This window comes from Chiloscyllium plagiosum, chromosome 8 (assembly GCF_004010195.1).
Source record: "Chiloscyllium plagiosum isolate BGI_BamShark_2017 chromosome 8, ASM401019v2, whole genome shotgun sequence".
Lineage (NCBI taxonomy): Eukaryota > Metazoa > Chordata > Chondrichthyes > Orectolobiformes > Hemiscylliidae > Chiloscyllium > Chiloscyllium plagiosum.
In genome coordinates, this window is record NC_057717.1 from 94,035,326 (window position 1) to 94,051,436 (window position 16,111).

A 16,111-nucleotide genomic window follows, 5' to 3' on the forward strand; every position below is an offset into this window, starting at 1 on the left:
TCCAAAGACTTGCTGAATGTGTAACATAAACTCTGTTTCTCTCAGCACAGATGCTTTCAGACCTGCTGAGTTTCTGCAGTATTTTCCATTTGTACGAAATTTAAGTCCATCGTTTCTTGAACCGGGTAGCTAGGTGAAACGCTGAATTCCATCATATCTCCATCAACTATTGCATATCCTAACTTTTTTTGGGGGGTGATAAATTTCAGTAGTTCCTTCATTTCCAATTCTGATATGTCTATATACATCATCCAAAGTATAGTACAGAAGGGAAATCTGGAGCACTTGAGGAGCAATGATATTGTGCCTAATTCTGAGCAAGGATATTAGGGTTAAAGTCCCATCTGCTCCAAAGGTTACATCCAGAAGGAAAATTTGAGCTCATTTAAGCTGTATTGATTCTTCCTCTGCAACTAGCTAATTTAATCTCATCATCTCCCATTAAAAACAATTCTAAAGTGTGAATAATTTCTGTTATATTTTACCAGGAACCCAATCCCTTCTTCCAGACCGCCCCCACTCCCAATTCCCTCACGCGGGACCTCGAAAACGAAGAACAAATCCCCAAAACTGCCACGCTTTTCTGGCCCCACCCGTTTGATTTCCAGTGATTGACAACAGAATGGCCCAATAGGCGCACCAGCTTTGCGAGATCTGACCAATCGTTGACGAGATGCGCCGGGGGCTTGGTAACACGCCAACGGTTGTTGGAGGCGGCGCGAGAGATCATTTGTTTTTTAAAAAAAAAGGCGGGAGTGTGTAACCGACATTTACTGCTTGGTGTGAAGTATGATTTCAATAAGTCAACTTGCAGTGTGATTTTTTTTTGTAAAACATGTTAGCACATACCCCATGAATTAGCCAAGACGTCAACATATTTTCTGATCAACCTGGAAAGAGACTTTCTTATACACCTGGAGCAAATTGGACATGAACCCCGACCTCCTGGTCCAGGGATTTATTTTTTTAAAAGTCGCCATGGTTCTACTGGCATGAAAGTACACCTCAAGCGAAGGGAACGATTGGGAAGGTAACCTCGAGAATTGAACTCACACTATTGACATTACTCTGATTCGCAAATTGACTGCCTGGTCAGTTAAACTAATCGAGTTCTACCGCATTACAAAGACCCTAGATAATAGGTTTTTTTGTCGTGTCTAATGACACACAAGGTACACAAAGTGTGTTCATAAGAATTCGGAGCAAGCCATCTGGCCCCTCCAGCCTGCTCTGCCATTTAGTAAGAACATGGCTGATCTTATCGTGGCCTCAGCTCCTCTTACCCGCCCTTTCACCATAACCCTTAATTCCTTTATTGAAAAAAATCTTTATAAGCTTTAAAAAAAAATTACTGAGGAAGCCTAAACCATTTCATTGGGCAGGAAATTTCATAGATTCACAATCCTCTGGGTGAAGAAGTTCCTTCTCAATTCAGTCCCAAATCACCTCCCCTAATTTTGAGGCTATACCCTTCTCTCCCAGTTTCACCTGCCAGTGGAAACATACTCTATTTCTATCTTTTCTATTTCCTTGATAATTGTATATGTTTCTATAAGATCCCCCCTCATTCTTCTAAATTCCAAGGAATATAATCCCAGACTACTCAACCTCTCTTCAAGCCAACCCCCTCAACTCCAGAATTAACCTAGTGAAGCTGCTCTGTACTGCTTGTACTACCTATCGATAATTTCTAAAGTAAGGATAACAAAAACTGCATGGAGTACTCCAGCTTCTACATAATGTCTCTGCTTTTAAACTCAACCCCTTTAGCAATGAAGGACAAAATTCCATTTGCCACCTTAATTATCTTTTGGACCTGCAGACCAACCTTCAGTGACTCATACACAAAGACACCCAGTTCTTTCTGCACAGCAGTGTGTTGCAGTTTTTTGCTGTTCAAGTAATATTCCTTTTTACTGTTATTCCGACCGAAATGGATGACTTCACATTTATTAACACTGTATTCCATTTGCCAAGCCATTGCCCACTCACTTAAACAATTCCTTTGCAAAGTTTCACAATTCTCTGCATGCTTTGCTCCACCACTTATCAGTGTCAAACTTTGACGCACTACATATGGTCCACAAATCCAAATTATCTATGTAAATTATGAATAATTGCAGTCCTGACACATTACTACTGCAAACCAGACAGCATTCATTTATTCCCAATCTTTGCTTCCTGTTGGTTAACCAATCCTCTATCCAGGCTAATACATTGCCCATAAAATCTTACAATCTTTATCTTATGCAGCAGCTTTTTGTGCAGCACCTTGATAAAGATGTTTTAGAAATCTAGATACACTATCTACCGTGTCCTCGACGGTGTGCTTGTAGTGCCTCCACAGATTTCCAAAATATTAGTTAAGCATGACCTGCCTTTCTTGAACCCATGCTACCTCTGACTAACAGGACAATTTCTATCTCGATGTCTTGCTATTTCTTCGTTGATAATAGACTCAAGCATTTCCCCATTACAGAGGTTAAGCTCACTGGTCTATAATTCCCCATCTTCTGTCTCCCTCCCTTTTGAAATAGTGGCATCACATTTGCTGTTTTCCAATCAGCTGGAACTGCCCTAGAGTCCAGTGAATTTTGGAAGATTACCACAAATACATTTGCTATTTCTCCCGCCATCTCTGGGATGCATTCCATCAGGACCAGGAGACCTGTCTACCCTTAACTCCATTAGCTTGCCCAACACTACCTCTTTCGAGATGGTTTATTTCCAGGTCCTCACCTACCTTTGTCTTTTTGACAATTACTGGTGTGTTATTTGTGTCCTCCACTGTGAAGACCGACACAAAATGCCTGTTGAATGCCTTGGCCATTTCCTCATATCCTATTACTAAATACCCCTTCTCATCCTCTGAAAGACCAATGTTTACTTTAGCCACTTTTTTTTGTTTTATATACTTAGAAATTTTTGCTATCTGTCTTTATATTCTGAGCTGTTATTTTCTCATGTTCTAGCTTACCTTTCTTTTTCACTCTTTTTGTGGCTTACCTTTGACCTTTAAAGCTTTTCCAGTCTTCTAGTTTCCTGCTGATCTTGACCACTTTGTATGCCTTCTCTTTCAATTTGATAGACTCCCTTATTTCCTAAAATACCCATGGCAGATTGCCCCTTTTCCTATAGTCCTTCCTTTTCACTAGTCTATACTTTTGCTGAGCACTTTGAAAAATTGTTTTGGAAGTCCTCCTCTGTTTATTAACTGTCCCACCATAGTCTTTGCTTCCAGTCTACTTTAGCAAACTCCTCCCTCATTCTATTGTAGTCTCCCTTGTTTAAGCACAGGACCCTGGTATTGAATTGTATCTTTGCACTTTCCATCTGTATTCTAAATTCAGCCATACTGTGATTGCTCCTTCCAAGAGGATCTCTAACAATGACATCATTAATTATTCCTATTTCATTATACAGGACCACTTTTAGGATAGCTTGCTTCCTTGTTGGATACATTACATACTGTTCAAGAAAACCCACTGATACATTCAATGAACCCCTTGTCAATGCTACCCTGACCGACCTGGTTTGATCAATTGATGTGTAGATTAAAATCCCCCATGATAATTGCCGAACCATTTTTATAGGCATTAGTTATTTCTTTGTTTATTGCCCACCCCAATGTGATATTTTAATTGGTGGCCAATAGACTACGCATATCAGTGACTTTTTCTCCTTAGAATTTCTAGTTTCCACCCAAATGGATTCAACCTTATGCTCCACAGAACCTGTATCATCTTTCGCCACTGCCCTGACGTCATATAGAACATAGAACAATACAGCACAGAACAGGCCCTTCGGCCCACGATGTTGTGCCGAACATTTGTCCTAGCTTAAACACCCATCCATGTACCTATCCAATTGCCACTTAAAGTTCGCCAATGATTCTGACTCTGCCACTCCCACAGGCAGCGCATTCCATGTCTCCACCACTCTCTGGGTAAAGAGACGTCGACCTTAAATATCAGAACTACACCACTTCCCTCACCTTCCTGTTTGTCCTTCCGAATCGTCTGATACACGTGGATATTTAACTCCCTGTCGTGACCATCTTGCAGCCATGTCTCTGCAATGGCTACTAAATCATAACGCAATTACATCGCCAACACTTTTAAGCGCTGTTCTAAAGCGGAATTTTTCTGTGGTGCAGGGTTGCACAAGAATGCAACCATCATGTTACAGAAGAACTACCTGCACTTAGCTTGTGATCTCAATAATTGTCATATTATTGGGAGGCACTGAACAGGGAGTTGTCTTAATGGGCTGTTTTGCATACACACATTGCTAAGTTGTTAATCACATTGATAGAAACCATACCAGGTCTCCAACTTGTCTTATTGGCAAATGCTGTGATTTGAAAATAAACAGGTACTTAAATTTTTCAGTGCTCTGTCACTGTTGTCTGCTTGCAAAATGTTTATTATTGGCACACAACCAGCTGTGTATGTAGAGAGGAGAATCTATGCAATTAATCTGTGTTACTACAGACAGAATTGTATACACAATTAAGAACACTTACAAAATATTGTATGGTAAATCATTAGAATCATTGATAAACAGTATTCAGTACAGACTGCATATGATACTTGCGGCTTTGACATGAAATATCAGAATAATAAAATGTCTTGCTTACGTTAATCCTCAACGTGAAATTTATCCCAAAATAGGATCTTTCATTTCTTTGGCAAATTGCTCAGATGAAAATACAAATTATCGCAAATTTCTAATGGCTTCAGACTGCCAGACTATCTGGCTGCAAACCTAGCAAAGTATAACACAGAATAAACCATACATCTCTCCATCTTAAAAAAGCTGCCAATCAAACTGATACTGTAAAACTGTATATAAATGTTAATAATAAAATCAGATGTTTGAATTAAGTGGAAAGGGTAGACCCATTGATCCAAACATTTGTGACTACAGGAAAATACAATATCTCCAGTCAATTACTTCAGACAGAACAATATTAATAGCTCTCTGCGTAACAGTTGCATATTTAATCACCCCTGGTCTCATAGGATCAAGCAATATAATGCCCTCTATGTATCATGGCATAATACATAATCTCTACAGCTTGCAGAAAGTTAATACTACTGAAACAACCCTTCAAATGGTGTGATCAACAGGAAAAATCTAATAAATAATTATTTATGAATGTAATTTTATATCACTCTTTGGAATACTTTGCTGTAGAAATATTATACTTAACCATTTCACCCAGTGGAGTAGCAAATTATACCTGTGAATAAGCTAAAAGTCTGAACTGTTAGCTCCAGTTTTGTTGAATTTATGTAAACTTGTCATTAAAGAAGATCAACTAATCAGAACGTAGTTAGGCCATACAAGCATGTAAAATTTTAGAATACTGGCAAGTCACCATTTGTTTTCAAGATCTCAGATATACAAGGCCTGTGAGTGTGGCTAGACCTGTGAAAAAGTTAAAAATGTTGTCAGAAAAGGATAAGTTGAGAAAGTAAGTGGAAAATCGAGGAGGACAACCCAACTGTTCTCGTGGCCACATTAATGATTGTGTGAGTGAAATATGGTGTACAAAAAGTCTGCTACAAAAGGGCTATGACTGCACAAGACACTGAGAATGATGAGCAGAGTGACCTCAACCAACCAGATACTGAGGTGTTTTCCTCTGGGAGTGGACATGGTAACTCAAGAAGAGACAACCATAGAAAGTTTGGATATAGATGATAGTGTATGCTACACATGAGAATTTAGATTTGAGGAAGAAGTAGATCCAATATATTCTTAAAACGGGGTGGGGGGGGCTGATGACCCTGGAGAGTCTGATGAATGTTTGCCCACTGGCTTGCCTATATGCTTCCCGAGCTGAAGTTGCAAAGACCTTAAAGAGTCATCAAAAGATGCACCAAAATTTCACACTACAGCACAAAACCACAGAAAACATGCTCCTTTACATTGACAGCACAACTAATTATATCATGCGCATATCTCAAAATTCCATTTAACATGCATTTGTTGGCACATCCATTTGGATTTAGATTAGATTACTTACAGTGTGGAAACAGGCCCTTCTGTCCAACAAGCCCACACCAACCCTCTAAAGAGCAACCCATCCAGACCCATTCCCCTACATCTAACACTACGGGCAATTTAGCATGGCCAATTCACCTAACCTGCACATTTTTGGACTGTGGGAGGAAACCGGAGCACCCGGAGGAAACCCACGCAGACACAGGGAGAATGCGCAAACTCCACACAGACAGTTGCTTGAGGCGGGAATTGAACCCGGGTCTCTGGCACTGTGAGGCGCAGTGCTAACCACTGTCCCACCTTGGTGCAATTTGATTATTGTATTTTGAATTGAGAGTTTTGGGATGTAAGTCTTGATGAAACATAAAGTTAAAACATTTGATTTGAAGTACAAATAATAGTATTTTTATTATGTTTTAACGTAGCTGACTATTTAACAGCAGAATCATGACATTAGTTTTGTGTATTAAAAATCTTTCGTTAAACTATGAATCTTTTGGCATCATTCATTTAGCAATCTTAGGATTCTTGATAAATAATAATCACATTATTGATTTCTGCTGTGATTGTATCAACATGTTATTTCTTTTTATCTCAGTAGAAATGATTCCAGTCACAGAGCTATCGTATTTTGGAGAACAAGACCCAGCATTCAAAATCCTGAAACCCTGGTGGGATGTGTTTGCAGAATATCTGACCCTTCTCATGGTTTTGGTCTCAATGTTTGGAGGAGCACTGCAGGTAAAATTATGAGAAAAAAACTTTTACAAGGGTACTGTATAATTAAGAGATAGTAAGAACTGCAGATACTGGAAGTCAGAGTCGATAAAACGTGTAGCTGGAAAAGCATAGCAGGTCAGACATCCTCCAACGAGCAGGAAAGTCGACGTTTCGGGTCAGAACCCTTCATTTAGAATGTAATTAAGCTTTTTTATCAATTGAATAATCTGGCCATCAGGTGGATGTAAAAGTTCCTATGGTGCAGAAGAGCAGCGAATCATCTGCAGTCTCTTGGCCAATATTTATCCCTGAGTAAACAGAATAATTGCAGATTACCTGGTCATTATCATTGCAATTTGGAGGAGCTGCTGTACTGAAATTGGCTGCTGTGTTTCCCACATTATAAGAGAGTCCGCATATCAAAAGGACTTAATTGCTAGTAAAGCATTTAGCAAGTTTTGAGAAGATTTGTAGCTCAGGTTGAGGTTCTGGATGTAAGTCGATGTGCTTGTTGATAGAGTTCTGGTTGGAGTGCCATGCTTCTAGGAATTCTTGCGTGCATCTCTGTTTGGTTTGTCCAAGGATAGATGTGTTGTCCTAGTCAGAGTGGTGTCCTTCCTCATGTATATGTAAAGCTACTAGTGAGAGTGGGTCATGTCTTTTTGTGGCTAGTTGATGTTCATGTATCCTGATGACTAGTTTTCTGCCTGTTTGTCCAATGTTGATTAAATTCTATCAACAAACACATTAACTTGGATCCCATTTACCAACCCCTGAGAAAAAGAACTGGAAATGACATCACCACAGGAAATGACATCATGAACTCAAGGATACCTAAACACAAATAAAAAGTGGGAAATACCACAATCAGGCTCACTGATTGTGTTACCTAGTATGGTGACGAAACATCTGAAAACAAACCTTGCAGCTCAGCAAGCAAACTTACATCTAGTAAAGCATTTTTGGGACCTCTACTTATTATGGAAAAATCTCTATAAATGTTTAAATTGGCTTTAAAGTTGTTGGGTCACAAATGAGGAAAAGTGGCTCCAGTTGGCAAGTTTCCAATTGGAAAATATTCTGCTAGCACACATTGTTCAGTTTCTTATATGAAGGACTAGTTCAGTAAGTTAATCATATTTTGAAGAAACATTGTATCGAGTTCTAGCGTACAATGATAGCATACAATGATACTTAATTTTGCATAATATGTTGAGTTTCTCACCTTAGTCATTGCAGAATTGAGACTTAAAAATCATAAAGAAAACACGTTTAAATAGCACCTCATATTCTCAGAACATGTCACATATATCTAATATTCACAGTATTACTTTTAAAACGAGGTTTAATTACTGTAGTCTTATAGACAGAAATCATATCAAAATTGCATACAGTGAATAACTTAAAAAACAACATGCAATACATAGCACCTTTAATATAGAAAATGAGGTTTGCAGAGGAAAATATTACTGAAACAAAAGGCATGATGTCAACTCATAGTGGGAGACTTAAGAAAGGTCACCAGCAAAAATAAGCTCTGAAATATTGCTTAACGATTGTAAGAAAAAAAGACAAGATTCCCAAACAGTAGAACTGAAGGTGCTACCACTGGTGGGGAAAGGGACAAATAGTAAACAAGGCAAATTACTAATTAAAATAAAAACAAAATACTGCAAATGCTGCACATCTGAAATTGTGAGAAAGTGAGGACTGCAGATGCTGGAGATCAAAGTCGAGAGCGTGGTGCTGGAAAAGCACAGCAGGTCGGGCAGCATCTGAGGAGCAGGAGAATCGATGTTTCGGGCATAAGCCCTTCATCAGGAGTGTTAAATTCTGTTATGCTTTTACAGCACCACACTCTTGACATCTGAAATTATGAGTGGGTGACTTTTTTTTATCAGACAAATTAGATCATTTTGCAAAAATGTACTTCATTCATAAAATATTTAAATACATTACAAAACAGTTCAAATTGGACATTACAGAAAATGTAATAAAATTACCACATTGCTCAGTTGAGCATTTTGTACTCTATGTGCCTCTTTCCAAGTGCAAAAATGGAGTATTTACTAAATGTAACAAGAATTATATACTCAATTCAATTTTACCCCAGATATTCTGCAAAAATGATGTTGTGATAACAGAATATCATGGCAAAAAAAAACTTAGACAGTGATTTTTTTCCCTATGACGTCTTGGCGTGGTTGCCCAGAGCGTCCCTCAGTATCTCGTCATGGACCTTGGAATGTGCAAGTTTGCAACACTCAATTGAAGACAATCCTTTGCACTGGAATACCAAGAAGTTTCATCTAGACCAAAGAGCATCTTTACTGAGTAGATGGTTCACCCACTGCAGTTGATGTTTGTCTTGGCGTGCATCCTCAGGAACATCCATATAACACAGAGCTGCATGGAGATGTTCAGGAAGAACCTCAACAAAAACCCCTGTCTCTCCAGACTTTTTGTAAAGGAACATTCCTGAAGGAGATGTGACAGTCTCTTTACCACTGCAGCTCTATCAAGGGTAGTATATGATGACGCAGAGTGCAGGCGTGCGTGATTGATCTAATGGGGAGTGCACTTTGCACCATCAGCCAAGCTATGTCTTGATGCTTGTTAGAAAGTTCTGGTGATTGGGCATTCTGCCAAGTGACTTTGACAGTCTGCTTAGGGAACCATCCAAAAGAATCATCTGTCTCCTTTTCCAGCAGGGCTCTGAGGATGTTGTGTGCTGACCTCTGATGATCAAAAATGTTTTTCTATAAAAATGTTTCTACTAGGGACATGTTAATCGGCACAGCGCAACTACTTGCTAGATTCCAAGAAAATATAGCCAGACCCATCCTTTGCCAGGCAAAACCTTGGTTCTGTATTGATATTTCGTGTTTGTGTACCAGGGGTCGACACTCAGCTTGATGCAACCACACACGATGTACATTCTTACCCCCTTCATCCAGGGATTTGTACATTGTGTCCTATAGATATGATCTGTCTTTGACCTTCAGATGAAATAGAAGATATATCATGTGACTGCTGCAGTGCAGGGTGGGAAATGGGCAAACCTGCTCCATGTACAACAACACTGAGAGCATCTCAAACCTGATGATGAATGGAGAGGGAGTGGCACTCTGACATACCCAATTTCTGGCTCATCTTAGTGAGGAGAAAGTGAGGATTGCAGATGCTGGAGATCAGAGCTGAAAAATGTGTTGCTGGAAAAGCGCAGCAGGTCAGGCAGCATCCAAGGAGCAGGAGGATTGACGTTTCGGGCATACGCCCTTCTTCAGGAATCATCTTAGTGATACACTCCTAGTTTTTAGAGCATATCCTGGCCCTTTTGAATGATATACCCAGGATTTTCAGATAATGGGAATCTGAATCAGAGCTATAGTATATGCCTGTATATGTATGGAATACAGTAAATAAGATTAGTGAGTTACAAGCATAGATTGCTATGTGCAAAAAAATGATGTGATAACAGAGACCTGGCTCAAGAAATATTCCTGGTTACAAGGTCTCTTCATAAAAGATAGAAAAGGAAGAGGGGTGTCAGTATTGTTTAAGGGGAGCATTGCATGCTGGAGAAAGAGGAGGTCCCAGAAGGTTCAAGGACAGAATAAATTTGACGAAATGTAAGGAATAAAAAAGGGTGCAATTACATTGCTCAGTGTTTTGTGTAGACTACCAACTGGGGGGAAGGACACAGAGAAAAACATCCGGGAAACTACACAGCAGTGCAAACGCTTCAGTGTAGTTGTATTGGGGTTCTCTCTCTCTATCTCTCTCTCTGCCTCACACTCTTGTGAATGGAAAAGAAATAGCACTTAAAGAGGTAGAAAATAACTTCTAACACAAGCAAAAACCTAGGACTAGGTGACCAACTACAAGCTTGAGGATTGCAGCAGTCAAAAATAATGTGCTAAAAATGCCATAGACCAAAAGAACTCTGAGGAAGTTACCTTGTTCCAATCTTGTGCTTTGGACTCTTGATCCACACAATTGATTCTTTCCCATCTATGTTTTCAACTGTTGAAATTTCTGCACAATGGTCTATTTCTTCTGTTTTTCTGTATGAATGAATGCGTTGGAATTTAAAGATTGTGTGATTGTATGGGTAACTAAGGCCCAATGGCTAACAGTTGAAGCTCAATGTGCATGATGGGAACTTGTGCTAACTTCATGAAGTCATTTAGTCAGGGTAGTCTAAAACAATGAGTGAAGGTAGACTGCTGACCAAAGCAAATACCCAGTGCTAACAACAATAGAAGCAGATGTCTCATGTTTACATGACCCTTTGACAAGTAAGCTCAGAACGATGAGGGTCCTGGGCAATGGATGGACAACATCAGACAGTCTGGAAGAGTGGGAAAAAACCTAAAACAAGGCACGTCAAGACCAACTATTGTGAAAAGAAGACCCTGAGTTCAGAATTTAAAGAATAGATTCATCAAAATGAACCTGATCAGTTTAGCATGTATAGGTAGTACCTAGATTCTAGTCAAACAGTCTATGAGTTAGATAATGTATTGATTATGTCCTTACTAAAATGTAAAGAGTTACTAATAAAGAGAACGTTGTGTTAGATTCTAATTTGGGTGTCTGTCCTTCGTTTGTCACAAAATTCAAGATCCTAGTGGTAAAATGGTTAATAGTTGTATAGTTTAAGTTTTCATATTATTAATAATTAATCCATTTTGCTAATTGTTTAATGATGAAACCTGGTGTGAGTTTCCTTAACTTAGATATTGCTTAAAATTTCAAAAATTGAACCCTTGTTAGGGATAACCCTCACAATTACAGATGAGTCAGTATATATGGGCGGCACGGGGGCACAGTGGGTGGCACTGCTGCCTCACAGCGCCAGAGACCCGGGTTCAATTCCTGCTTCAGGCGACTGACTGCGTGGAGTTTGCACATTCTCCCCGTGTCTGTGTGGCTTTCCTCCGGGTGCTCCAGTTTCCTCCCACAGTGCAAAAATGGGCAAGTGAGGTGAATTGGCCATGCTAAATTGCCCGTAGTGTTAGGTGAAGGGATAAATGTAGGGGAATGGGTCTGGGTGGGTTGCGCTTTGGCGGGACGGTGTGGACTTGTTGGGCCTGTTCCCACACTGTAAGTAACCTAAAAGAAAACTTTGGTGGTAGGTTCTAGAAACAATTATTTGAGATAGAGGCTTGCTGAGGGTGATGCTGATGATATATACATGGATTTCCAAAAGGTATTCAATATAGTGCTATACAACAGAGTTATGGGAAAAGTGATAGCTCGTGAAATACAAGGAAAAGTAGCAATGTGGGTATAAAGTTAGCTGTATAAAAGGCAACAGAGTTAATAGATATTTTTAAGGCTGGAAAAAGATTTGTAGTGGAGTTCTCAAGGGATCTGAATTGGATCTGTTGCTTTTCCTGACATGAATTAATGATTTAGATCTTGGAGTACAGTGGATAACTTTGAAGTTTGGAGATGAAAAAATTTAGAAGGATTATAAACTGTGAGGAGGACAGTATGTAATTTCAAAAGGACAGAGAGGTGGCAGATGTGGTTCATTGCAGAAAAGTGTGAAATTTTAGTGGAAGAACATGGAGAGACAACATATTTATATACACAAGTCATTAAAGATGGAAGAACGATGGAGAGTTAATAAGGCGTACAGTTCCCAGGGCTTAATTAGTAGGGGCATACAGTATAAGAGCAAGGAGATCGTGCTGAACTTGTGTATATCACGAGTTATACCTCAGCTGGAATATTGTCTAAGTCGTGAATGAAATGCTGAAGGGAGGATGAAGAAGAGATTGACAAAACTAGTTCCGAGGATGAGAAATTTAAGCTAGGGATTTGAGAAAATGGGACTTTTCTTCTTGGAGAGCAGAAGACTACCAGGAGATTTGATGAGCCTTCTCTTTTTCAAAGTCATGAGGAAGCTGGACAAAGTAGATGGGGAGTTCCAGCTCAAGAACAAGGATCAAGAACAAAGGATCAAGAACAAGGGGCAGAGATTCAAAATGATTAACAAATGAAGCAAGTGTGATAAACAGTTTTCACACCACAAACAGTTCAAATGTGGCCACATGGCCTCGAATGTGTGGTGGAGACAAAAGAAACTGCAGATGCGTGGTGAAGGTAGGTTCAATCAAGGCATCCAAGAGAGTATTAGAAAATTATTTGAATAGAAATTGTGCATAAGGGTACATGGAAAAAAAGTACTAAGTCATGTTCACTCAGACAGCCAATGTAGATATGGGCAGAATGGCCTTCTCCTGCGCTATGTTATGACCACAACAACATCAGATTCAACACCAGTGTCATGGTTTACAGAGCTGTGGTTCCCGCCCTCTTACATGACTCGGAGAAATGGACTGTCTGCAGCAGACACCTGAAAGCACCAGAGCAGTACCATCAATGCTGCCTCCACAAGATCCTGTGAATCCGCTGGAAAGAAAGACGCACCAACACCAGAGTCAGCGACAAGGCTAACATCCCCAGCATCGAGGCACTCACCACCTTTGATTAGCTACCATGGGCTGGGTATGTTGCCCACATGACTGACACAAGACATCCAACGAGGTGCTGTACTCCCAGCTTCGAAATGACAGGCAAGCCTCAGGTGGACATTGCTTCAGTGATACCCTCAAAGCTTTGCTAGCAAAATAAGGCATTCCCACAGACACCTGAGAATCACTGGCCCAAGATGAACTTTTAAGGAAAACCTCATGGACTTACGAGCTCTTTTCTCTAGTGGCTCTGGTAAACTGCTCGGCATCTCTGCCTTAAAACCTCTCTTCAAAAGAAAAACAGGATAAATTATTCTTAAAGTTTCAGTATTGTCACACCTTCCCCCTTCCTTTAAAAGAAAATGAACCATCAATATCCAAAGATTGCTTCATTTTTTAAAAAAACCCTTTAATCCTACACTATTTCACACAATTCATATATATTACATTGACTCACTAGAATAGGATAGAATCTTTGTAGTGTGGAAGCCGGCCATTTGACCCATCAAGTCCACACCAACCCTACAAAGAGCATTCCAACCCCCATAACCCTGCATTTCCCATGGCTAATCCACTTAGCCTGCATATCCCTGGATGCTATGGGCAATTTAACATGGCCAATTCATTTAATCTGCACATCTTTGGATAGTGGGAGGAAACCGGAGGAGAGGAGGAAACCCATACAGACACATGGAGAACGTGCAAACTCCCCACAAACAATCACCTGAAGCTGGAATTGGATCAGAGTCCCTGGTGCTGTGATTCAGCAGTGCTAATCACTGAGTCCACTACTACTGTCTATTTCAGTCCTTTTTCCTCCCCGCTGCTAAATGCCTCTGGCTTTCTACATCAAAGTTGTAACAACGCATTGGCAATTGCATGATCTTTTCCTGCCACGTGTATAATTTTCAGATTGAATAGGTGTAATAATAAGCTTCAACTAAACAGTCTGGAATTTCTGTTCTTAACTTTCTCCAGAACCTTTAAGGGGTTAGGATCAGTATTTACAATTGTCTCAGACACATGACTGGCAATATAAAGGTTGAAATGTTGCAATGCTGATACCAAACTCAAGGACTCATTCTCAACCGTGGAATATTTCTGTTGATGATTTTTCAGTTTTCTGCAAAAATACCTAATAGGTCTTTCTATTTTTCATTAGCTTCTTGCACGAGCACAGGACCAACATTGTACGACTCGCATCAGTAGCCACCTTGAATGGCTTTGTGTAATTAGGTGTGGCTAACACAGGGACAGTGGTTAACACAGCTTTCAGGCTGTCAAATGCCTTCTGATATTCCTATAACCATTGAAATTTTCTGTACTTTTCAATAAGTCAGTAGTGGAACAGCCGTACTGCTAAAATTTGGTATAAACTTCAGATAAAAACCATTCAATCCGAGGAATCGTAGTACTTCCCTCTTTGTTGATGATACGTGCAACTCTCGAATAACCTTTGTTTTCAAATCCCCTGGGCTATCTCTACATGTTCAGTGACATGGCCGAGAAACATGACTTGGAATTTTGCAAACTCACTTAGCTAGGTTTATCAACAAACTTGCCTCCCAACGTCAATCAAAAAATTCCGATAGATGCTGCAAATGTACCTTCCAGATGTGACTAAAAAATCTCCAGATGGCCGATGTACACCACACAATTGTGTCAAAGTGGCTGGTGCATTTTCCATACCAAATAGTATGACGGGTACATCCATTCGGTGTCACAAAAGCCAAAATTGTCTTTGCTGTTTCAGATAAAGTTATGTGCCAGTATCTTTTGAGTAAGTTTACTTTGAAATATAAGTTGGTTGTCCCACCTTCTGAATACAGTCTTCCAAACATGGAATAGGATATGAGTCAGATTTTGTAACTGCATTGACTCTGCGATAGTCCAAACATAATCATTGGGTACCATCTGGTTTTGGCACCATTACTATGGGTGAAGTCTATTAGTTGCAACTCTCTTCAATTATGTTGTCTTTCAGCCTGCATTCAATCTCTTTTTGAACCTATGCTAACTTTAGAGGGTTAAATCTAGAAGGATGTTGCTTAATTGGAATAGCATTTCCTATCTTGACATAATGCACAATTAGATTAGTACTTCCCAGCTTATTCCCACATATCTCCAAATGTGATATAATAACTCTTTAAAATAATTTCAATAATTTATCCCAATTTGAGAACTTCCTCATTGTTCGATATATATTCACATATTGTCATGTGAATATATTGTCATGTGAATATATTTGAATATATTCACATGACACACAAGAAGATTTCTTTCTATCTGGTGTTCTTAACAAATAATTCACATCACTCAATTTTCTTTTGATTTTATAAGGCCCATTAAAGATTCACCTACCCTTGGAATTAACACTAGCACTTTATCTCCACTGGAAAACTTTCAGAATTTTTGATTTCTTGTCTACTTCCTGTTTCAACACATGTTCTGTTACATTTAAATACTGTTGGGCCAACTCACCTGATCTATTAATCTTTCCCTAAAATTTGACACATAGTCCAAATGTGTGGTCTCTGAACTCTGACTCACCAATTTCTCCTTAATTAATTTCAATTGTCCTCTCACCTCATGCCCTAATTCACGTGGACTGAATTTGGTAGATTAATTTAGTGAAAAAGCACAGCAGGTCAGGCAGCATCCAAGGAGCAGGAGAATCGACGTTTCGGGCATGAGCCCTTCTTCAGGAATGAGGAAAGTGTGCCAAGCAGACTAAGATAAAAGGTAGGGAGGAGAGACTTGGGTGAGGGGTGTTGGAAATGCGATAGGTGGAAGGAGGTTAAGGTGAGGGTGATAGGCCGGAGTGGGGGTGGGGGCGGAGAGGTCAGGAAGAAGATTGCAAGTTAGGAAGGTGGTGCTGAGTTCGAGGGTTG

General features: G+C 39.7%; 1 protein-coding gene across 2 annotated transcripts in view; it reads left to right on the plus strand.

Annotated features, from left to right (window-relative positions):
- Positions 1-765: 765 nt before the first annotated feature.
- Positions 766-16,111, plus strand: part of LOC122552445 (volume-regulated anion channel subunit LRRC8C-like) — a 44,388-nt gene continuing 29,042 nt past the window's right edge. Inside the window, exons 1-2 of one of the 2 annotated variants that reach the window (XM_043695176.1) lie at positions 766-1,030; positions 6,611-6,753. In XM_043695176.1, the coding sequence (XP_043551111.1) occupies positions 6,616-6,753 (138 nt within the window). In that variant the 5' untranslated portion in view covers positions 766-1,030; positions 6,611-6,615. The remainder of the gene's footprint in view (positions 1,031-6,610; positions 6,754-16,111) is intronic. The other variant, XM_043695175.1, reaches the window with a different exon arrangement.